At 29.2% G+C, this 17,491-nt stretch overlaps 1 protein-coding gene and 1 pseudogene across 1 annotated transcript in view; one reads left to right on the top strand and one right to left on the bottom strand.

Moving 5' to 3' along the window:
• The window catches only part of LOC142330442 (serine-enriched protein-like), a 33,709-nt gene extending 21,670 nt beyond the window's left edge, over nucleotides 1-12,039 (top strand). The window contains exons 3-6 of the mRNA XM_075375682.1: nucleotides 6,048-6,165; nucleotides 7,139-7,143; nucleotides 7,230-7,361; nucleotides 10,477-12,039. Coding sequence (XP_075231797.1) covers nucleotides 6,048-6,165; nucleotides 7,139-7,143; nucleotides 7,230-7,361; nucleotides 10,477-10,656 — 435 coding nt within the window. The 3' untranslated portion in view covers nucleotides 10,657-12,039. The remainder of the gene's footprint in view (nucleotides 1-6,047; nucleotides 6,166-7,138; nucleotides 7,144-7,229; nucleotides 7,362-10,476) is intronic.
• Nucleotides 1-17,491, bottom strand: part of LOC142329867 (putative aminopeptidase NPEPL1) — a 292,983-nt pseudogene that overhangs the window by 189,049 nt on the left and 86,443 nt on the right.

Below are 17,491 nucleotides of genomic sequence, written 5' to 3' on the forward strand. Positions count from 1 at the left end.
TGTTTGTTTGTGTATTCATGTAGATTATATCTACATATGTTATAGTGGGTTTTTTCTTAGAATCATTATTTGTTAAAAATTTCTACAAATGCATATTTAAACGTTATGACATGGGTTTAGAAAAGTTATATTTAAATAAACTTGATTTGATTTGTAATTAAAAAGTTAATTTTAAAATAAATTTGTATATTAACCTTATAGATATTCAATCAATGATGCATAATTGTTTTGTACCAGAACTAGTTAATGTATTAAATAAATTTTTGTATTGTAGATTCTTATACATTATCTAGACTACTTACATATTACAAGTGAATGGAAATAAAATGAATAATTCAATATCCAAAAAAATAAATTCAATTATCTTTTTATTGCTAAAAAATAAAACAATAAAATTAATAAAAAAACCTATTTGTTAACAGTTTTTTTTTTGTGAAAAGTTCCCTTAGGTTTTTTTATGACTAAGTTTTTACTAAAGCCATATGAATTTGCTTTAAAATGAATAAAAAATGTCTTAGTAACAATGCTTTCTTAATTTAAAGCTAAATGCTTTATTTTTGCCTGATAAAAAACTTTTCAGTTAGTTAAATTTTTTCTTTTTTATATTCTTATTTATAGTCACATTAAATTTTTTTTTCTTCAGTCATTTGACTGGTTTGGTGCAGCTCTCCAAGATTCCCTATCTAGTGTTAGTCGTTTCATTTCGGTATACCCCTTACATCCTACATCCCTAACAATTTGTTTTACATATTCCAAATGTTGCCTGCCTGCATAATTTTTTCCTTCCTATCGTCCCTCCAATATTAAAGCGACTATTCCAGGATGCCTTAATATGTGGCCTATAAGTCTGTCTCTACTTTTAACTATATTTTTCCAAACGTTTATTTCTTCATCCATTTGCGACAACACCTCTTTTTTTGTCACTTTATCCACCCATCTGATTTTTAACATTCTCCTATAGCACCACATTTCAAAAGCTTCTAATCCTTTCTTTTCAGGTACTCCGATTGTCCAAGTTTCACTTCCATATAAAGCGACACTCCAAACATATACTTTCAAAACTGTTTTCCTCACGTTTAAATTAATTTTTGATGTAAACAAATTATATTTCTGACTGAAGGCTCGTTTCGCCTGTGCTATTCGGCATTTTATATCGCTCCTGCTTCGTCCATCTTTAGTAATTCTACTTCCCAAATAACAAAATTCGTCTACTTCCATAATCTTTTCCCTTGCTATTTTCACATTCAGTGGTCCATCTTCGTTATTTCTACATTTCATTACTTTCATTTTCTTCTTGTTTATTTTCATGTGGTAGTTCTTGCATCGGACTTCATCCATGCCGTTCATTGTTCTTTCTAAATCCTTTTTACTCTCAGCTAGAATTACTGTATCATCAGAAAATCATACCATCTTTATCTTTTCAGCTTGTACTATTACTCCAAATCTAAATTGTTCTTTAACATCATTAACTGCTAGTTCTATGTAAAGATTAAAAGGTAATGGTGATAGGGAACATTCTTTATTTTTTATTTAAGTACGTTTTTTATTTACAACTAGTTGGATCGTAAAACGGAAATATTTCGAATAAAACTCATTGCCCCATTTTTGACATGATCGTAATACTTTTCTCTTTAATTTAGCTATTCTAGCTGTATTCACTGAGAAAGTATAAATAAAGAAACTACAAAGAATCAAACTTTGAATGCATAAGAATTAATTAATGCATTATGATAAATATTTTTTATTTATTGTCTTGTCAAAAAATAAGAAATTTATATTTTCATTAGTCAGATAAGAAAGATATTAAATTTTTTATAAAGTAAATATTCTTTTCTCTTATTTCATTGCTTAATTTATTCTTTATTTATTTCTTAATATTTTGATAATTTTTTTTTGCTGTAAAATATCAGGTTTTAAGATTTTGAATAGCAGATAATTTGATTTTTCTTTTTGGGTGTTTTTTTTTTTTAGGAAAAAGGGAAAATTGACAAAAGTGTATTAAATATTTTTTAATTTATGTTCATTAGACAATTTTTTCTTCATTTCCTTCTTAATTTAATATCATCTTTTAAATTTCTAATAAATTTACGTGAATGCCTATCTGTAATTATTAATAACTTATCTATTATAAAATATTTTATATCTTTAAAGATTTGTAATGAAATTATAATTTTATTGTGGTGCATGTTCCATTGATTCAGTTGAGAAATCTTTTTCAGTTTAAAAACGGTTGTATTCCATCCACTTCTTGGTTCCATATTGTTTGCTTAGATTTTCTTTTGTCTTATTCTTTCTATAAATTTCTTGCACTAATTATTCATAACTAAACTTTCATAAATATGATCTTGCAGTTCTGTCTTTTTTCATATGTAGAAAACTAATTATGCTATTCACTTCTGTAGTTGGTGTGTGAAACAATGACAGCTTTACATTACTTGTTGTTTACTTATGGATGACAGATGAGTGTGTAACAGAATTATAAATGTTAGTAGCTGTTGTACATGCATCATGTTGCTGTGGCAACTGGTTTATTTTCAATAACCAGAAAGGAGTTTAGTTTTTGAATAACTTATTTATGTATTATTATTTTAATTCTTTTTTCACTGAATATTTTTTGAAAAAAAATATATTACCATATTTTAACAGAAGGAAGAGAATTTATATGTAGTTATGGTTAAATATGCAGTTTAGAAAAAACACTGTTCAGTATAAAAATACTATGTTAAATATAAAAATCTTACTTTTAAATCATAACATTTGTTTTAGCAAAAACAATGCAGAATTTGTATAATACAATCAAAAAATGTTTTGAAATTATTCAATTAATGGCAAGTCATTTAAATTTATACGTATTATAAAACTATGATTAGTTATTAAAAGTATCATTGGAAAACCAGCTAATAGAATTATTAAATATTTATTGATTTATTTTCAAAACACTGGAACAATTTTTCACATCGGATCTTTCAAAGTTAATTAGAACTCAACAAAAAAAAATTGTTGGTTAAGGTATGTTTTTTGTTTTCTCTTGAAGCATACTACCTGTATGAGGGTTGTTTCAAAGTTCTATATCTGACAGAGGAAATAAAAGATTTTTCAGAAATTTTTATTTTCAACATAATCATCTTGCAGTTAGATAGATTTAGACCAGTAACTTTCCATTTTTTTTAATACCTTCAGTATAATGTGACTTGTCGAATTCAAAATAAATGCTTGTCTCAGATTTGACCACATCATTTGAAGTGAATCTTCATCTAATGAGCTACCTCTTCAGGTTTAGAAAGAAAAAGCAATTGCTGAGAGCCAAATTTGGTGAATACAGTCATGTGGAAGCAAGTTAAAGCATATGTCAGTGTTTCCCAAACTGTGCGCCACGGCACCCCGGGGAGCCACGATCTCTTCACAGGGGTGCTTTAAAATATTGTAAAAGCTTCATAATTAATTAAAACAAGACATTTATAATTATTAATTTAATGTTAAAGTAAAAAAAAATGAAGATACACGATTTTTATTTATTTTTATCACTTACTTACAGGTAGTCATACTTTTACTTAGGGTAGGGCGCCATGGAAAAATTTTAATTGAAAATCTGCGACTTGGAAAGGGTGCTTTGACTTAGAAAAGTCTGGGAATCACTGGCGGTCATGGAGTTTTTCAGCCAGGATGCAACCTGAGATGTATGTGCAATCCCCAGGCGTGTTACTATGGTGAAAGAGTCCTTTTGGCCAAATGTAGACAATTTAATAGCACATTTCAATAATATCAGTAATGAAACTTAATATTCGCAGTGATGGTCCTGCCTTTTTCCAGATATTCTATGAGTACCACACCATGTGAATCCAAAGAACTGCAGCTACGGCTTTTTCTGTAGATGCAACCATTTTTGCTTTCTTTAATGCAGTTTCACTTGCTCCCACCCACTGTTTGGACTGCTATTTCATGTCTGATATATAATAGTGAGTCCATATTTCATCTACTGTTATAAAATGTTGAAGAAACTCAGTGAAATCACATTTAAATAATTCCAAACACCCTTTAGAAGTGTTCAATTGAATGCATTTTTGGTTGATTGTTAACAAATGCAGCATTCATCAAGTAGAAAGCTTTTTCATACCTAAAAGATTATGTAAAATGTAGTGGGACAGTCTGTCGAGATGTTTGTCATATCAGTAAGCTCGCTTACCTTCAGTTGGTGATAATTTAGTACAAAACTGTAGATTTTTATGATGGTTTTGTTAGTTTTTAGGTGTTTATCATCTTGAATTTATGTGTGACCATGTTTAAATTAAGCAGATAAATTTTTTACTATTGAAAACAAAGGGGAAAAATTCCTATAAAATGGAATCTAACTCTTTTTTCTATATCCATATGGGTTTGTAAACCTTTTAAAGCAAAATACTTTATAATAGCTTGAACCCAATTTTATCCAATTTTCAGAAAATATCGAACCCTGTTTGCTTTACTTTATTATCAGAAACAAGCAACTGAACTCATTCATCTGGAATTTTGCAACACACTATCTAAAAGATCATACTTTATAAAAATCGTTGACATATTTCTGCCATCTCTGTTTAAGGCTGAGAACTTTCTGACTGAACCTCATCTGCTTCACAACAAAAAACAACTAACATATATTAACCAACAATTACGTAAAATGGCTAACATTCTCGGAAAAGAGCCTTTTGCTGATCTTTAAACAATCCCTGAAAATGTTTAATAATAAAGGAATATGGTGCTTCCTTCAAATTGACAAACAGATTATAGAAAACAATAAAAAAATATACTATAATAAATACAGCAACCTATTATTATACAGATTAGACTTCAGGATTATTGCAAATCGTCTCAGAAACAGAACAGACTCATATAAAGACATTTAAACACAACATATAAATTTTGTGTGTACGATATCTCAGTATTTTTGAACAATATAAGATTCACAATTGCACAAAATTTGTGTAGAAATTGTGCAAAAAAATGACACCAAATTTATCCACAATTCTGCGCAAAATTTCACTATTGCACAAAATTATTCAAAAAATATCATATTAAAAGAATTAACGCAATATAGATTAATTATATTATTCAAGTACATATTTGAACGGGTTTTTAATATTTTAAAATAGGTGACATTAACAGTTGTGTTACTACTAGTAACTCTCTTGAATAATGTGCTTATAATTAGCTCTAAAAAAAAAATTAGTATTTTGAGAGTAAGTTATTTAATATTTAATTGTTTTAAAGTGTTTCTATGTTTTGTAATGCTGTTCAATAAATAAAATTTGATTTCTTGGGTTTATCTGTGATAAGCAATTCATTAGTATATGATATATTTTATTATATTTGTTATTATTTAAGTGAAGCTACACTGACTCTTACTTGACTTTACCTGACTAGACTGCGATTATGTTAGAAAATCCAATCGTTCATTTTCTAATGAGGACAATTAAATTATTTCCTGATTAGACTTGACTCACAGATAAAATTGTGTAGTGCTCTTGGGTTGATACTTAATCAAGTTCCCCTACCTCTTCGAAATAGTTTTGAGAACACTGATTTGTGTTTCTCTCCTTAATATTTGGTGTACACATTTTTTTTGTTACAGAGTACAGTTTAATAACCATTTCAGTTTACTAATAAAATAGAAAAAAGAAAATTGACAGATTTAATATGAGAGAATACTATAATAAACAAAACTGAAAATAAAATTTACAAATTAATGAGTGGAAATTTCCATATTTTTATCTTTTTTCTTTACATATTTATTCATCCATTTTTGTTTTCTTTTCACTGTGCACCAAAAATTCAAATTCATAATCTGGAGTTTGTTAGTACAAATCTCAGAGTGTGAGTAGAATGGATATACTTCTTTAGCAAGGTTTTACAACAAAGTAAACTCATATTTGGCCTGGAAGCCGCACTCAAGTGCATTTACTCTAATCAAGTCAGCATCTGATGTAGCCTCACCTTTAATATTAAAATTATCTTAGTATTATTTATTAATAATGTTATTTATTTATATATTGTTTTTATTATTTGTTATTTAGCCTGCTTCAAATCAGCATTTTACATTAATTATTGAAGAATTTGAACCAGACGTATTTAGACAGTTGATTGAATACATAGATACTGGCTGTGTTACTCTTCAGCCTCGTACATTATTGGGTAGTTAATTATATTTTTTAATTTTGTCATAACAGTTTTGAACTGTTGGTGTTATAAATATACTGTTTTTCTGGTAACAAGTAGGAAATCATTTTTTAGTTATTTGTATTTAATTATTTAGTCATACCTTACCATATATGTCTTTGCTGATTTTATTTTTCATAGATTTATTTAGATGGTTATGAAATTTTTATACTTATGTATTTTTATTTCGCAATTGTATTTAAAAAAAAAAAAAAAAACATACTGCATAATTGTGAAAAGAACTCAAAAAAATTATTGAATTTGACAAGAAAACTGTATGCTACTGTATTATATGCTGTATGAATTACTCTTCCCCACCTATCTCTCTCACTCCCTCCCTTCACAGTTTGGGAATCTGTCCTAGACCAATCCAACGGGTCTAGAAATATAAACATAAATGAACATTCATAAATAAATAGTTGAATATTAAAAATGATGAATTATTTAAATTGCCACACTTGAATTGATAGCTAGCTTAGTTGAAATCCAATTTTAATTCAACTGATCATATTAACTATCAGTTTTACCTATGAGAAAGGTAATACATTACCTAAAATAATTGATGATTCATTGAATTTGAAAATACTTATGTAAATTCGTAAGTTTACATTTAGCTTCCTATTAATTTTGGTTTATTTATGATGGTTTTTGTCGGTAATTATAAAGTCTATTATAATCTTGTAATTACTGGTGTAGTATAAAATTAAAAATGATTTTCTAATTTTTGCCATACAAATTTTCTGTAATTATGTAAAATTAGGAACTCACCTCTGATTTAAATAAAAGTTTTCATATATCTTATTTAGGATCTAAGTTGTTTGTTAAAATTGAAATTATTCATTGGAAACACCTTTCATTCAAGTTACACCCTTCGTAAATTACACAGAATCGAAACCAAAAATTTTGTAATTAAGAATTAAGCGCTATATATTATTTTTGGACTAAATAGGTGAGGCAAGTTCTTAATTGTTTATAATTATCAGATTATCTTTTGTTTTAATTATTTATTTACTTACTTGTATTTTATTCACAACTTTCAGGTTCTTGAGTTTGTTGACGAACATGGTAATGAGGTTTTAAACCTTGGTTCATTTACTTTATTACCACAGCATGTTGTTCGTTTAATTTTAGCGAGAGAAGAATTGAGAGCTGATGAATTTACAAAGTTTCAGGTAGATTTTGTTTTATTTTAAGTTGGATTTTAATCAAATTTGTTTTATAATAAAATTACATACTTTAAAGATAATAATAAGATAATAATAAGTGTGATCTTATATATATATATATATATATATACTATATGTGTGTGTGTGTGTGTGTGTTTGTGTATATATATGTGTGTGTGTATGTATATATATATATATATATATATATATAATATATATATATATATATATATATATATATATATATATAATATATATATATATAAAATGTTTGTTTGTTTGACCCATATGTGTTCCTATACATTCATCTGATTGCAACAAAACTTTCATGAGTAGTTGTGTGCATGCCTTTGAAGGTTTCTAAATTAGTTTGGACCCGCTAGGTGGCACAGGGGTCAAGATATTTCAAAAAAATTGTATTTATGGTCCAATTTGGCTCCTATTTAGAATATCTATTATTTACATAAAAGAAATATTTTTGCGTAAAAGGCAAGATGGAAAAAGGAATAAGGGATGAGGGGAAAAGGTAAAGATTGGAAGAGGGAAAAAAACAAAGGTTAAATTTTGTGATGTTCAATTTTTTAATGTTTTATCAAACTTTCATTTACTGAAGATCATGGGTGTCACAACTAACCTATGTAACCCATGATGTCACCTGTATATCATCAGCTATGGCGCCATACTAAAAATTATTGGCACCACAATAAAAGTGAAAGATCGAAATGAAGCATTTTATAGCGAGTGGTAAATTGCAATGAATATACGATACCTTTCATCATCCCAATCCCCATCGGGGAAGACTTGTGATGATTCTGGTTGCCACTCTCCACACCCACACCCCCGTTCGCAGTCCTGATGGGCTTAACGGAGGTCGTCTTTTGACCCTATAACTGATTACATCTCAAAGTAATTAGGCAGGCCTCATTGGGATGCCACCAATGTAAACATTTTTGTAGACATTTACATCAGTGAATTTTGACTCGTCTTAGCCTTCACTGTAGGATTCTTTTGGACATCTTGATTGTCCTACTTCGTTGCCATCTGAACTAGCTAACTGAGCTCGCAGAAGCAGGAACCCTGCGCCTTGTTCTGCATTTAAGTAAGCTACTAGTGAATAAATGCCTCATAATGTTTGAGGCAAATTCAGTAAAAATAAAACATACCACAAGAAAATGTTGTTCACAAGAGAATGATACCTTTCAACAGCTGGAGTTCCAGCCGATGCTATTGTGTATATATTTACCGGTTGATCTACATCTGTATGCACATGAATTGATACTAATCAATTAATACCAAACTACATATGTTTAGTTCAGAGCTAACAGCAGCAGTTCATTAGTATAGAGGTAAATGTTATTGAGCTTTTGTAACACATTTTGTCACAGAACTAGATCACATCCCCACGTTATAATGGGGACGAATACTGTGCGATATCTGTGGAGGTATTAGGATTTTATATATCAGATCAAGTAGTACTTAATGAAATAGAAGCTGGAGATGTTAATCTTTTTATAATGTGGATACAATAAATGAATTACAACACCATGTCTTCTTTATATATTCAACTATGAAAATGTTTACTGTATAAATGTATACTGTACTGTTGGTTTTGATAAATGGTTACAAAATAGAAGACCATAACAGTTCTGTGGTAGATTACCTGGCTACGTTTGGCTATTTAGAGAATGATAATAAAATCAAAGACTAAAAACTAATTAAAGAAGCCATAATGCTGTTTCAAGAAACCATAAGTTGCTGATAGATGGTGAACTGAACAACGAAACCCGGCAATTAACAAAGACACCTTGTTGCGGCGAGCAGGATTTTTCAAACTTTTATAGACCCGTTCTATAATATAGAGAAAGTTGAGACTGTCTTGGCATTATATGTTGGTAAAGCAAAGTCTTTTAGATATCGCTGAGAGAGCGTTTTGAGATGTGGTCTGTTCTCTTAGGACTCTCATTTTACCACAACTGAAATAATCCTAGTGTACTGATATTAAACAAACAAGGTAGTCACAATAATGATAGGCGGAAACCATCACTATCTCTAGTAAAATTCGATGGTGAAGGTTTATTACTAGCTCATGCGGTTTACTCTGTGAGAAATAATTCCTTAGTTGAAATCCATATAGACTCTGAAGAACAGTGGGATTACAGTTCCACGAAATAGATCACACATTAGGTTTTGTTCATTCAAATGAAAAGAAAAATATCACGTACCTGTATTACCCTACAAAACTGGAATTGGATAACGATGATGTTGTAGTTATACAAAGCCTATATGGAATGGTTGCTGCTTCAGTGGGTACAGCATTTACACCGGTGACCGAAAAGGGTATTGAAGACAACCCTGAAATATGTAGTTTTGTATCTTCAACTACAATAAAATTTTTAGTCGTCAATCAATTTTTTTTCATTGTCGATGAAAACCTAGTATGGATCTTCCAACTTTTTTGTCAGGTTTATTTAGTCAGGCTATTTTAGAATAGCCTATTTTTTCAAGGCTATTTAGTCTTGGACTATTTTGACAGGTCATGACTGTTGCAATATTTAATAAGTTGCCAAATCTTTAAAAAAATCCTTCCACTAGTTTATTTAAAATAAAACTATTATTTATCTGTATACTGTTCAGCGTGTACATACTATTTGCTCAAAATAGTTTGAACATCTGAACAGTAAATTATTTTGTAATAATTTTTTACATTTATATATTTCTTACCATAATATTATTTCATGTGTGTGTGTATTAAAAAATTTAAGTGCATTTCAAAATCATCAATTTTTTATCTTAAAATTTGTTTTTCTGTTTGTAATTAATCGTATAATGTTATGTTCTGTGTAATGTATTTTTATGTACAATCAGATTAAAGTTCTATTTATTTGTTCACGTGTGAACTTAAAAAAAAAAAAAAAACTGATTACAAATAATTACACTAAAAATTGGAAAGTAATACTTAATTTTTTTTACAGTTTTAAACTGTTCTTATTTTGATGACAAAATAAGAGTTAGTTGTTTGTATTATCTCTGATTTATTAGATTATTTTCTTCAGTTGCTCAAAAAATTGTATGTAAGATTTTTATTAATTTTTTTAATTATATAATGATATTTTTGTTGCAGGCAGCATTAATGTGGAGCAAAAAGTATTGTGACAGTAATCGGAATATGGTATTAAAAGATGTTATTGGTAATTTTCTTGAATATATTCAATTTCACAAAATACCAGCCAACGTGTTAATGAGAGAAGTTCACCCTCTTGGCCTTGTACCTTATAGCATTATTATGAATGTAATAAAATAAAAACCTAATAACATAAGTAATTCTTTTCGGAGCCTCGATTGGGTTTTGTTCGTTGATGAAAAACCTTTCAAGTATGATTAGTGTGGATATCGATAAAAACTTTGAAATTGTATTTGTTTTGAGTTTTTAATTATTTTTTCACTTGGAAATACGCCATACAATATAAAAATTATATTTGATTTTAAATCATTGTAAAACTAACTTTTATGTCCGATGTAAACAAGTTTTTTAAACTTAGTTTTAATTTTTGTAATTAATTTTATTAACTCATTTTGTTTATATTTTCAATATTTTTACTGTCGTTTACAGTAATTTCACTACTTTCAATTCTTCCATTACAAACAATAATGATGAATTTACTCGATCGACTGACTGGATAGGAAAATCATTTTTATAAAAATGAAAGTGACTTTTTAATTATTTTTAAAATAAATTTCTTTAACGTATATTTTTAATCAGAATTAAACATTTATTTAATAAAATTTATTTCGGATGATCTAAAAATAAAAATATAATGGAGAATTAAATTTTTGCTGAAAGTCTACGTAGCATTAACGACATTGAATTTCTTTATAAAAAGCTGTAGTGAAATAATCAATAAATATTTATTTTTCTTTTGCTAAATTCACACCTTAATTTAATTTCCCCAATGTGGAACGTACATAAATTAATAAATTACACGTAATTAGGGTCAATGTTTTCTTTCACAATTTACGAGTTTTTGAGTCAACATTTTTCCATTTACTCGTCATTTTCAAAATAATAGATGTTTGACTCAGATGGAGTTTCTTTAATTTAAAGGAATTTTAATATATATATATATATATGAAATGAAAAATCAATCTTTCTTTGGTTACGGATGAATTGATATTTGTAACGACCTGTGGTTAAATATTTCCTGGCACTATGGTAGATGTAAAGAAACCATCGACAAAATAAAACAAAAAAAATAGACAGTACCCTTATTTTATAAGTTATTGCCCAAGATGTAATAAAAAAAATAATCAGATTGTTGCAATATTGTTTTTCTCACTACTGAATTGCATGTAGTATTTTTGATTTTGGACAGCTAAAATATAATGTACCAACTTTCACTTTTTTCTTATATCCATTTTTTCCTTGTGTTAGTTAGGGGATTTTTTGTAATCCTTTCATAGTTTTGATAATTTTATATTTTTAATACGCGGTTCATCCAGAAAATAAAAAATAATTTTCTACCATAACAGATGTATTTTGATTATTTTAATATTAACCAAAATGAAATAGAAACCAAACTAGACAATAGGAGTGTAATGTATTTAGAGTGTACAAATGTTTGTTCCACCATATTAGCTCTATGAGTCAACCGATTTAAATGTATGACCCCGCATTAGAATCCTTATGTTACCGAAAGTGTCACAGGCTATATGAATATATATATATATATATGTTTAAATAAATTGTATAATAATTTAAATACATCCTAATTACATTACACTCCTTTTTGACCATTTGTGTAAGAATAAGTGATTTTTTTATAAAATATTTTAAGTTATATGTATGTTGATTGTTATAATTCAAAAGCTTACACTGGGGGAAAAAAAGAATTTTTTTTTGTCTCTGGGAGAAAAATATGTGATTCTGAGCATATTTTATTCTTCTGAATTCAAATATGATATTGATTTTCCCCACTGCGCAAGGTTTCCAAGAGACAGTCATTTATAATTCAAACATTTTAATACTCTCTGCATTCGTCACTACAAAATATTCAAACATTTGGCTCACCTAGAAAGTAAGAAATGACGATTTTCTGTTACACTTCGCCTGTGTAGCATCCCTCTTGATGGTCCAACAATAATCGGCCAGCATAAGTGTCTGCATAAGAGAAGAAATGTCATTACAAAACACTAAGGCATTTTCTTCAGAAAAAGAGGCTTTAAATTGAGAATGGTGATTACGATAAGTGCTACACATCTCTGTATTCTTTTGAAGAAGATTCCACCCTTTTAGCCAGGAAGCAAGCATTCCACACTGTTTTTTGGATCCTTTAAATCTTTTATGAGTTCATTAAAATTTTCTTGATTCAGTAAATGAGGCTGAGATGAAATGCTTTGTTCATAAGTTGTATCACCAGAATCTGTTTATTTTTATTTCTTACTTCCACCAGACTTTGAGCTCCTTTCATCTAACATCACATGTTCTGGAAGCTTTGGTATGGTCAATTCTCAGGAGTGTGGATCTGGTCTCATTGCAGATTGTGAGTTATATTACACCACTGTATGTTCTCATTTTGATGTAATCCCTTTAATCTTTGTTAAGCAGAAATAACAGTCAGAGTAGTGATTTTTGGGTTCCCTCCAAATCATACGGATAGCAATGGCATGTGGCATTTTTCCACACAGTTAGAAGCATAGAACATGATAAACAACAGATATATGGGACCCAGGCCCGTTTGATCCTGACTTTACACCCAAATAAAGTTCATTACATTTTTTTACTACTGGAGCAGGGCTTTGCCTTTGGGACTAGAGTGTTACTTCACCAGATACATAAAAAAAAAGTTAGGTTGATTTAAAAAAACTGCAGGCACATTGTAACTAACGATTAATTAAAAGTTGTAAATATGTAATACAAAATAATTCAAATATACAAAGAACTCACAATGACATGTTTACTGGATCACTACTATATCACAACTGGCATTGTTCTGATGATTGTATTCTGCACTAGGTAACGTTTGTACATGTCTATACACATCTGAATCTACACAACAATAGCAACACAACTCTTTGAGTTGGCTCCTTTGGTTCCATCACATTTATAATTCTCTAGGATTTTTTAGTTGACAATGGATAAAAAAAGTTTTAAAATATTAAAATAACAAAGAAGTTGTAAGTAATGGAGAAATTATGAATACATATTTGAAAACAGGATAAAGAACTGCATTAAGTACACCTATTGGTACTCGTGAGACAAAAATCATGTTGACCAGTGATATAGGCAACTTTACACGAGATATTAGGTACTTGAAATCTGCAAAATCAGTCTGAAGATAAAAGTGTCCCGTGATGAGCTTCCTTAAGAAATTTAGAACTGAAGTTGTATTCCGTTACTTTCTTCTGTGAGCTAATCATATTTTTTTGTAAATTTATATGTCAAACCTACTAAAATGTAAATCCACCCAACTAGTAACACCTTGAAAGGAACTAAGTGTATAGTGAGTATTATTAATTTGAATAAAGTAATTATTGTGGCTGATGCCACTTACGTGTTGTTTTCATTCAATCGGGTCTTATAGCTACTTTTATGGGGATTTCAGATCTGCAATTTATTATATGGTCAAATGGAAATTAATCTTTCGATCAGTTTTTGTTTTAAAGATTTGGTGTTTATGTAACTAGTTCCATCAATCCATTATTTTATAACCTGTCTAGCTCCTTGAATAATTTCATCGATCTGAGATTCTGCAATTACAGGTGAAACTTTGAATGGTTATCTCTCCATGTTAATTATCATTACCATTTATTTTTAACTTTCAGCCACTTTTAATTTTGAATGTTTATCAGAAAAATTTTTATTTATTTTATCTTTCTCTTTATCTTTAATATTTATATAAGGTATGATGTATGTCGGTAACAAAAAATCTCAATGTTTGGCTGCTTCTTCCAAGTTTTGCTTGTTTACATTATCCTTTTTATCCACATGTGATTTGTTCTTTTGTATATTGAATTTCACCCTCATTATTATATTTTTCAAATTGAGAAGTATTCTGCGATTCATTTTAAATAAATTTCATTGAATTATACTAAATTGACTTTACATTTTATATTTATAATATAAAAATATTTAAATTCCCCCAAAAAATGAATTTCTTAGGATGCTACGATTTAAAAAAAATAAATTAACAAATAATTTATGTTGAACTAAAGATTATTATTAGTCTGATTAGGAGGATATGAATTAATTTTTAAAAAAGTTGCATCATGAATTGAGGTAGAGTTAGAAGATTGAGAAAAATTGTTGTCATTACCAGGAGAATCCAACAACCTGGTAGTTTTTTCCATGTTGGGAGAATTTGCTACAAAGTGATGATATCTGAAAGGAGGTACTCTTTGTCATATTATATGCTCATACCGAATTAAGGTGAAAGTACAACGGTGATCCCGGGTAAAAGAGAAGGAACATTCCAATTATTGGAAATGAAATAATGAGTATAGTTAATTAGATAAATAATGGTAGGTTGAGCATTCAATGTACAAGAATGTAAAGACTAACACTGAAATGGAAAATCTGTGTTAGTCTTGAAGAAGGCAGACGTAGTTGGTTTGAACATCTAATGTGGATGGAGAAAGGAACAGTAACTGAAAGAATTAGTGTAAGAGGAAATACCTGGATGAAGATCACAGAAGTGATGACACAGCAAAGCGATACAGGATATAGAAAAGAAAGTAACAGATACTTCAAGAACAAAGGACACAAGGAAGAGGTGGTTGTTCCTGAAAGGTTTATCTCCAACAGCTGGATAAAAAGGAAAGGAAAGGAAAGGTGTTCAGCATTGTTACTATAAGCTGTTTTACAATTCTGCAAAACCCTTGGTTCTAACAAATCTAAATGAGAAAAAATAGTTATTTTAAAACTAGATTTAAAATACTACCACTCATTAAAATTCAATTATCTTGTGATGTGTTGATATGATTATCTGTTAAGCTTCAATTTCAATTGAGAAATCATTAAAATAAAATTTTTACCATGTGTAAATGAATTATTTTTATAATTATGAGTTTTCCTCAAGTAGTTTTAGATCTCTATCTTGTTATCATTCTTTGAATGGTTTTGTGAAAAATATATCCTACTTTTTAACAAATTTATAGATTAAAAAATTATTACTTCACTGGCAGCAGTTTTCCAAATTATTGAATAAGGTATTTCCATGAACACAAAATTGATGTTTAGATACTGAAGAAGGAATCTATATTATGTTAGTTTAAATCGCTTTACTTTCTTGAAGTTAGTTAATTAAATTATTTTTTATCTGTCGAAAAATATAATTTAAATTGTAAAAGTTTTGGTAGGACTGTACTAATCATCATATTCATGTTATTATTAATAAACTTTCATTTAAGTAAATAATCACAGGGAGACAGAATAATAAAATAAGTTTTCCCAGAATCATGACTATACAAATTTGTATTAAATCTAATTGCAAATAAGACTCTTTGAAAAGTTTAAAAATTATTGCAAACAATGAAAACTGACATATTATTATTTTGATTGGGAAATTGTTTCAAATAAAATCAGTTGATTTATTATAAGATTGTTGATCAGAACAATTAGTTTTAATTGTAACAGATAAATACTGAAAAAAATCAAAACATGTTTTTTGTTATTAAATATTTAATTTTACATTTGCTACTTCATCACATACTTCACACTTACTCTAACCTACTTACCACTGTAATTTTCAGCAGACAAAAAGACAGAATTCATCCACTGGATGATGAGATCAAGCTTCAAATCCGATAAAGATTGTAGGTAATTTTTTTTTTTTTTTTTGTCTTCAGTCATTTGACTGGTTTGATGCAGCTCTACAAGATTCCCTATCTAGTGCTAGTCGTTTCATTTCAGTATACCCTCTACATCCTATATCCCCAACAATTTGTTTTACATACTCCAAACGTGGTCTGCCTACACAATTTTTCCCTTCTACCTGTCCTTCCAATATTAAAGCGACTATTCCAGGATGCCTTAGTATGTGGCCTATAAGTCTGTCTCTTCTTTTAACTATATTTTTCCAAATGCTTCTTTCTTCATCTATTTTCCGCAATACCTCTTCATTTGTCACTTTATCCACCCATCTGATTTTTAACATTCTCCTATAGCACCGCATTTCAAAAGCTTCTAATCTTTTCTTCTCAGATACTCCGATTGTCCAAGTTTCACTTCCATATAAAGCGACACTCCAAACATACACTTTCAAAAATCTTTTCCTGACATTTAAATTAATTTTTGATGTAAACAAATTATATTTCTTACTGAAGGCTCGTTTAGCTTGTGCTATTCGGCATTTTATATCGCTCCTGCTTCGTCCATCTTTAGTAATTTTACTTCCCAAATAACAAAATTCTTCTACCTCCATAATCTTTTCTCCTCCTATTTTCACATTCAGCGGCCCATCTTTGTTATTTCTACTACATTTCATTACTTTTGTTTTGTTCTTGTTTATTTTCATGCGATAGTTCTTGCGTAGGACTTCATCTATGCCGTTCATTGTTTCTTCTAAATCCTTTTTACTCTCGGCTAGAATTACTATATCATCAGCAAATCGTAGCATCTTTATCTTTTCACCTTGTACTGTTACTCCGAATCTAAATTGTTCTTTAACATCATTAACTGCTAGTTCCATGTAAAGATTAAAAAGTAACGGAGATAGGGAACATCCTTGTCGGACTCCCTTTCTTATTAGGGCTTCTTTCTTATGTTCTTCAATTGTTATTGTTGCTGTTTGGTTCCTGTACATGTTAGCAATTGTTCTTCTATCTCTGTATTTGAACCCTAATTTTTTTAAAATGCTGAACATTTTATTCCAGTCTACGTTATCGAAAGCCTTTTATAGGTCTATAAACGCCAAGTATGTTGGTTTGTTTTTCTTTAATCTTCCTGTATGCAGAGAGCCACATTTTCTTGGAAAAAAAGCAGCTGTAGTTTTCCATTGCTTTCAGCTGCGCAGTACTCAGAGGACTGAGTGATGTTGATACGGCCGTTTAAGTCGTCCTGACTCACGCCCCTAACAACTACTGAAAGAGCTGCTGCCCTCTTTCAGGAATCATTCCTTAGTCTGGCTCTCAACAGATACCTC

The sequence above is a fragment of the Lycorma delicatula genome, chromosome 9 (assembly GCF_047948215.1).
Source record: "Lycorma delicatula isolate Av1 chromosome 9, ASM4794821v1, whole genome shotgun sequence".
In the NCBI taxonomy this organism is placed as follows: domain Eukaryota; kingdom Metazoa; phylum Arthropoda; class Insecta; order Hemiptera; family Fulgoridae; genus Lycorma; species Lycorma delicatula.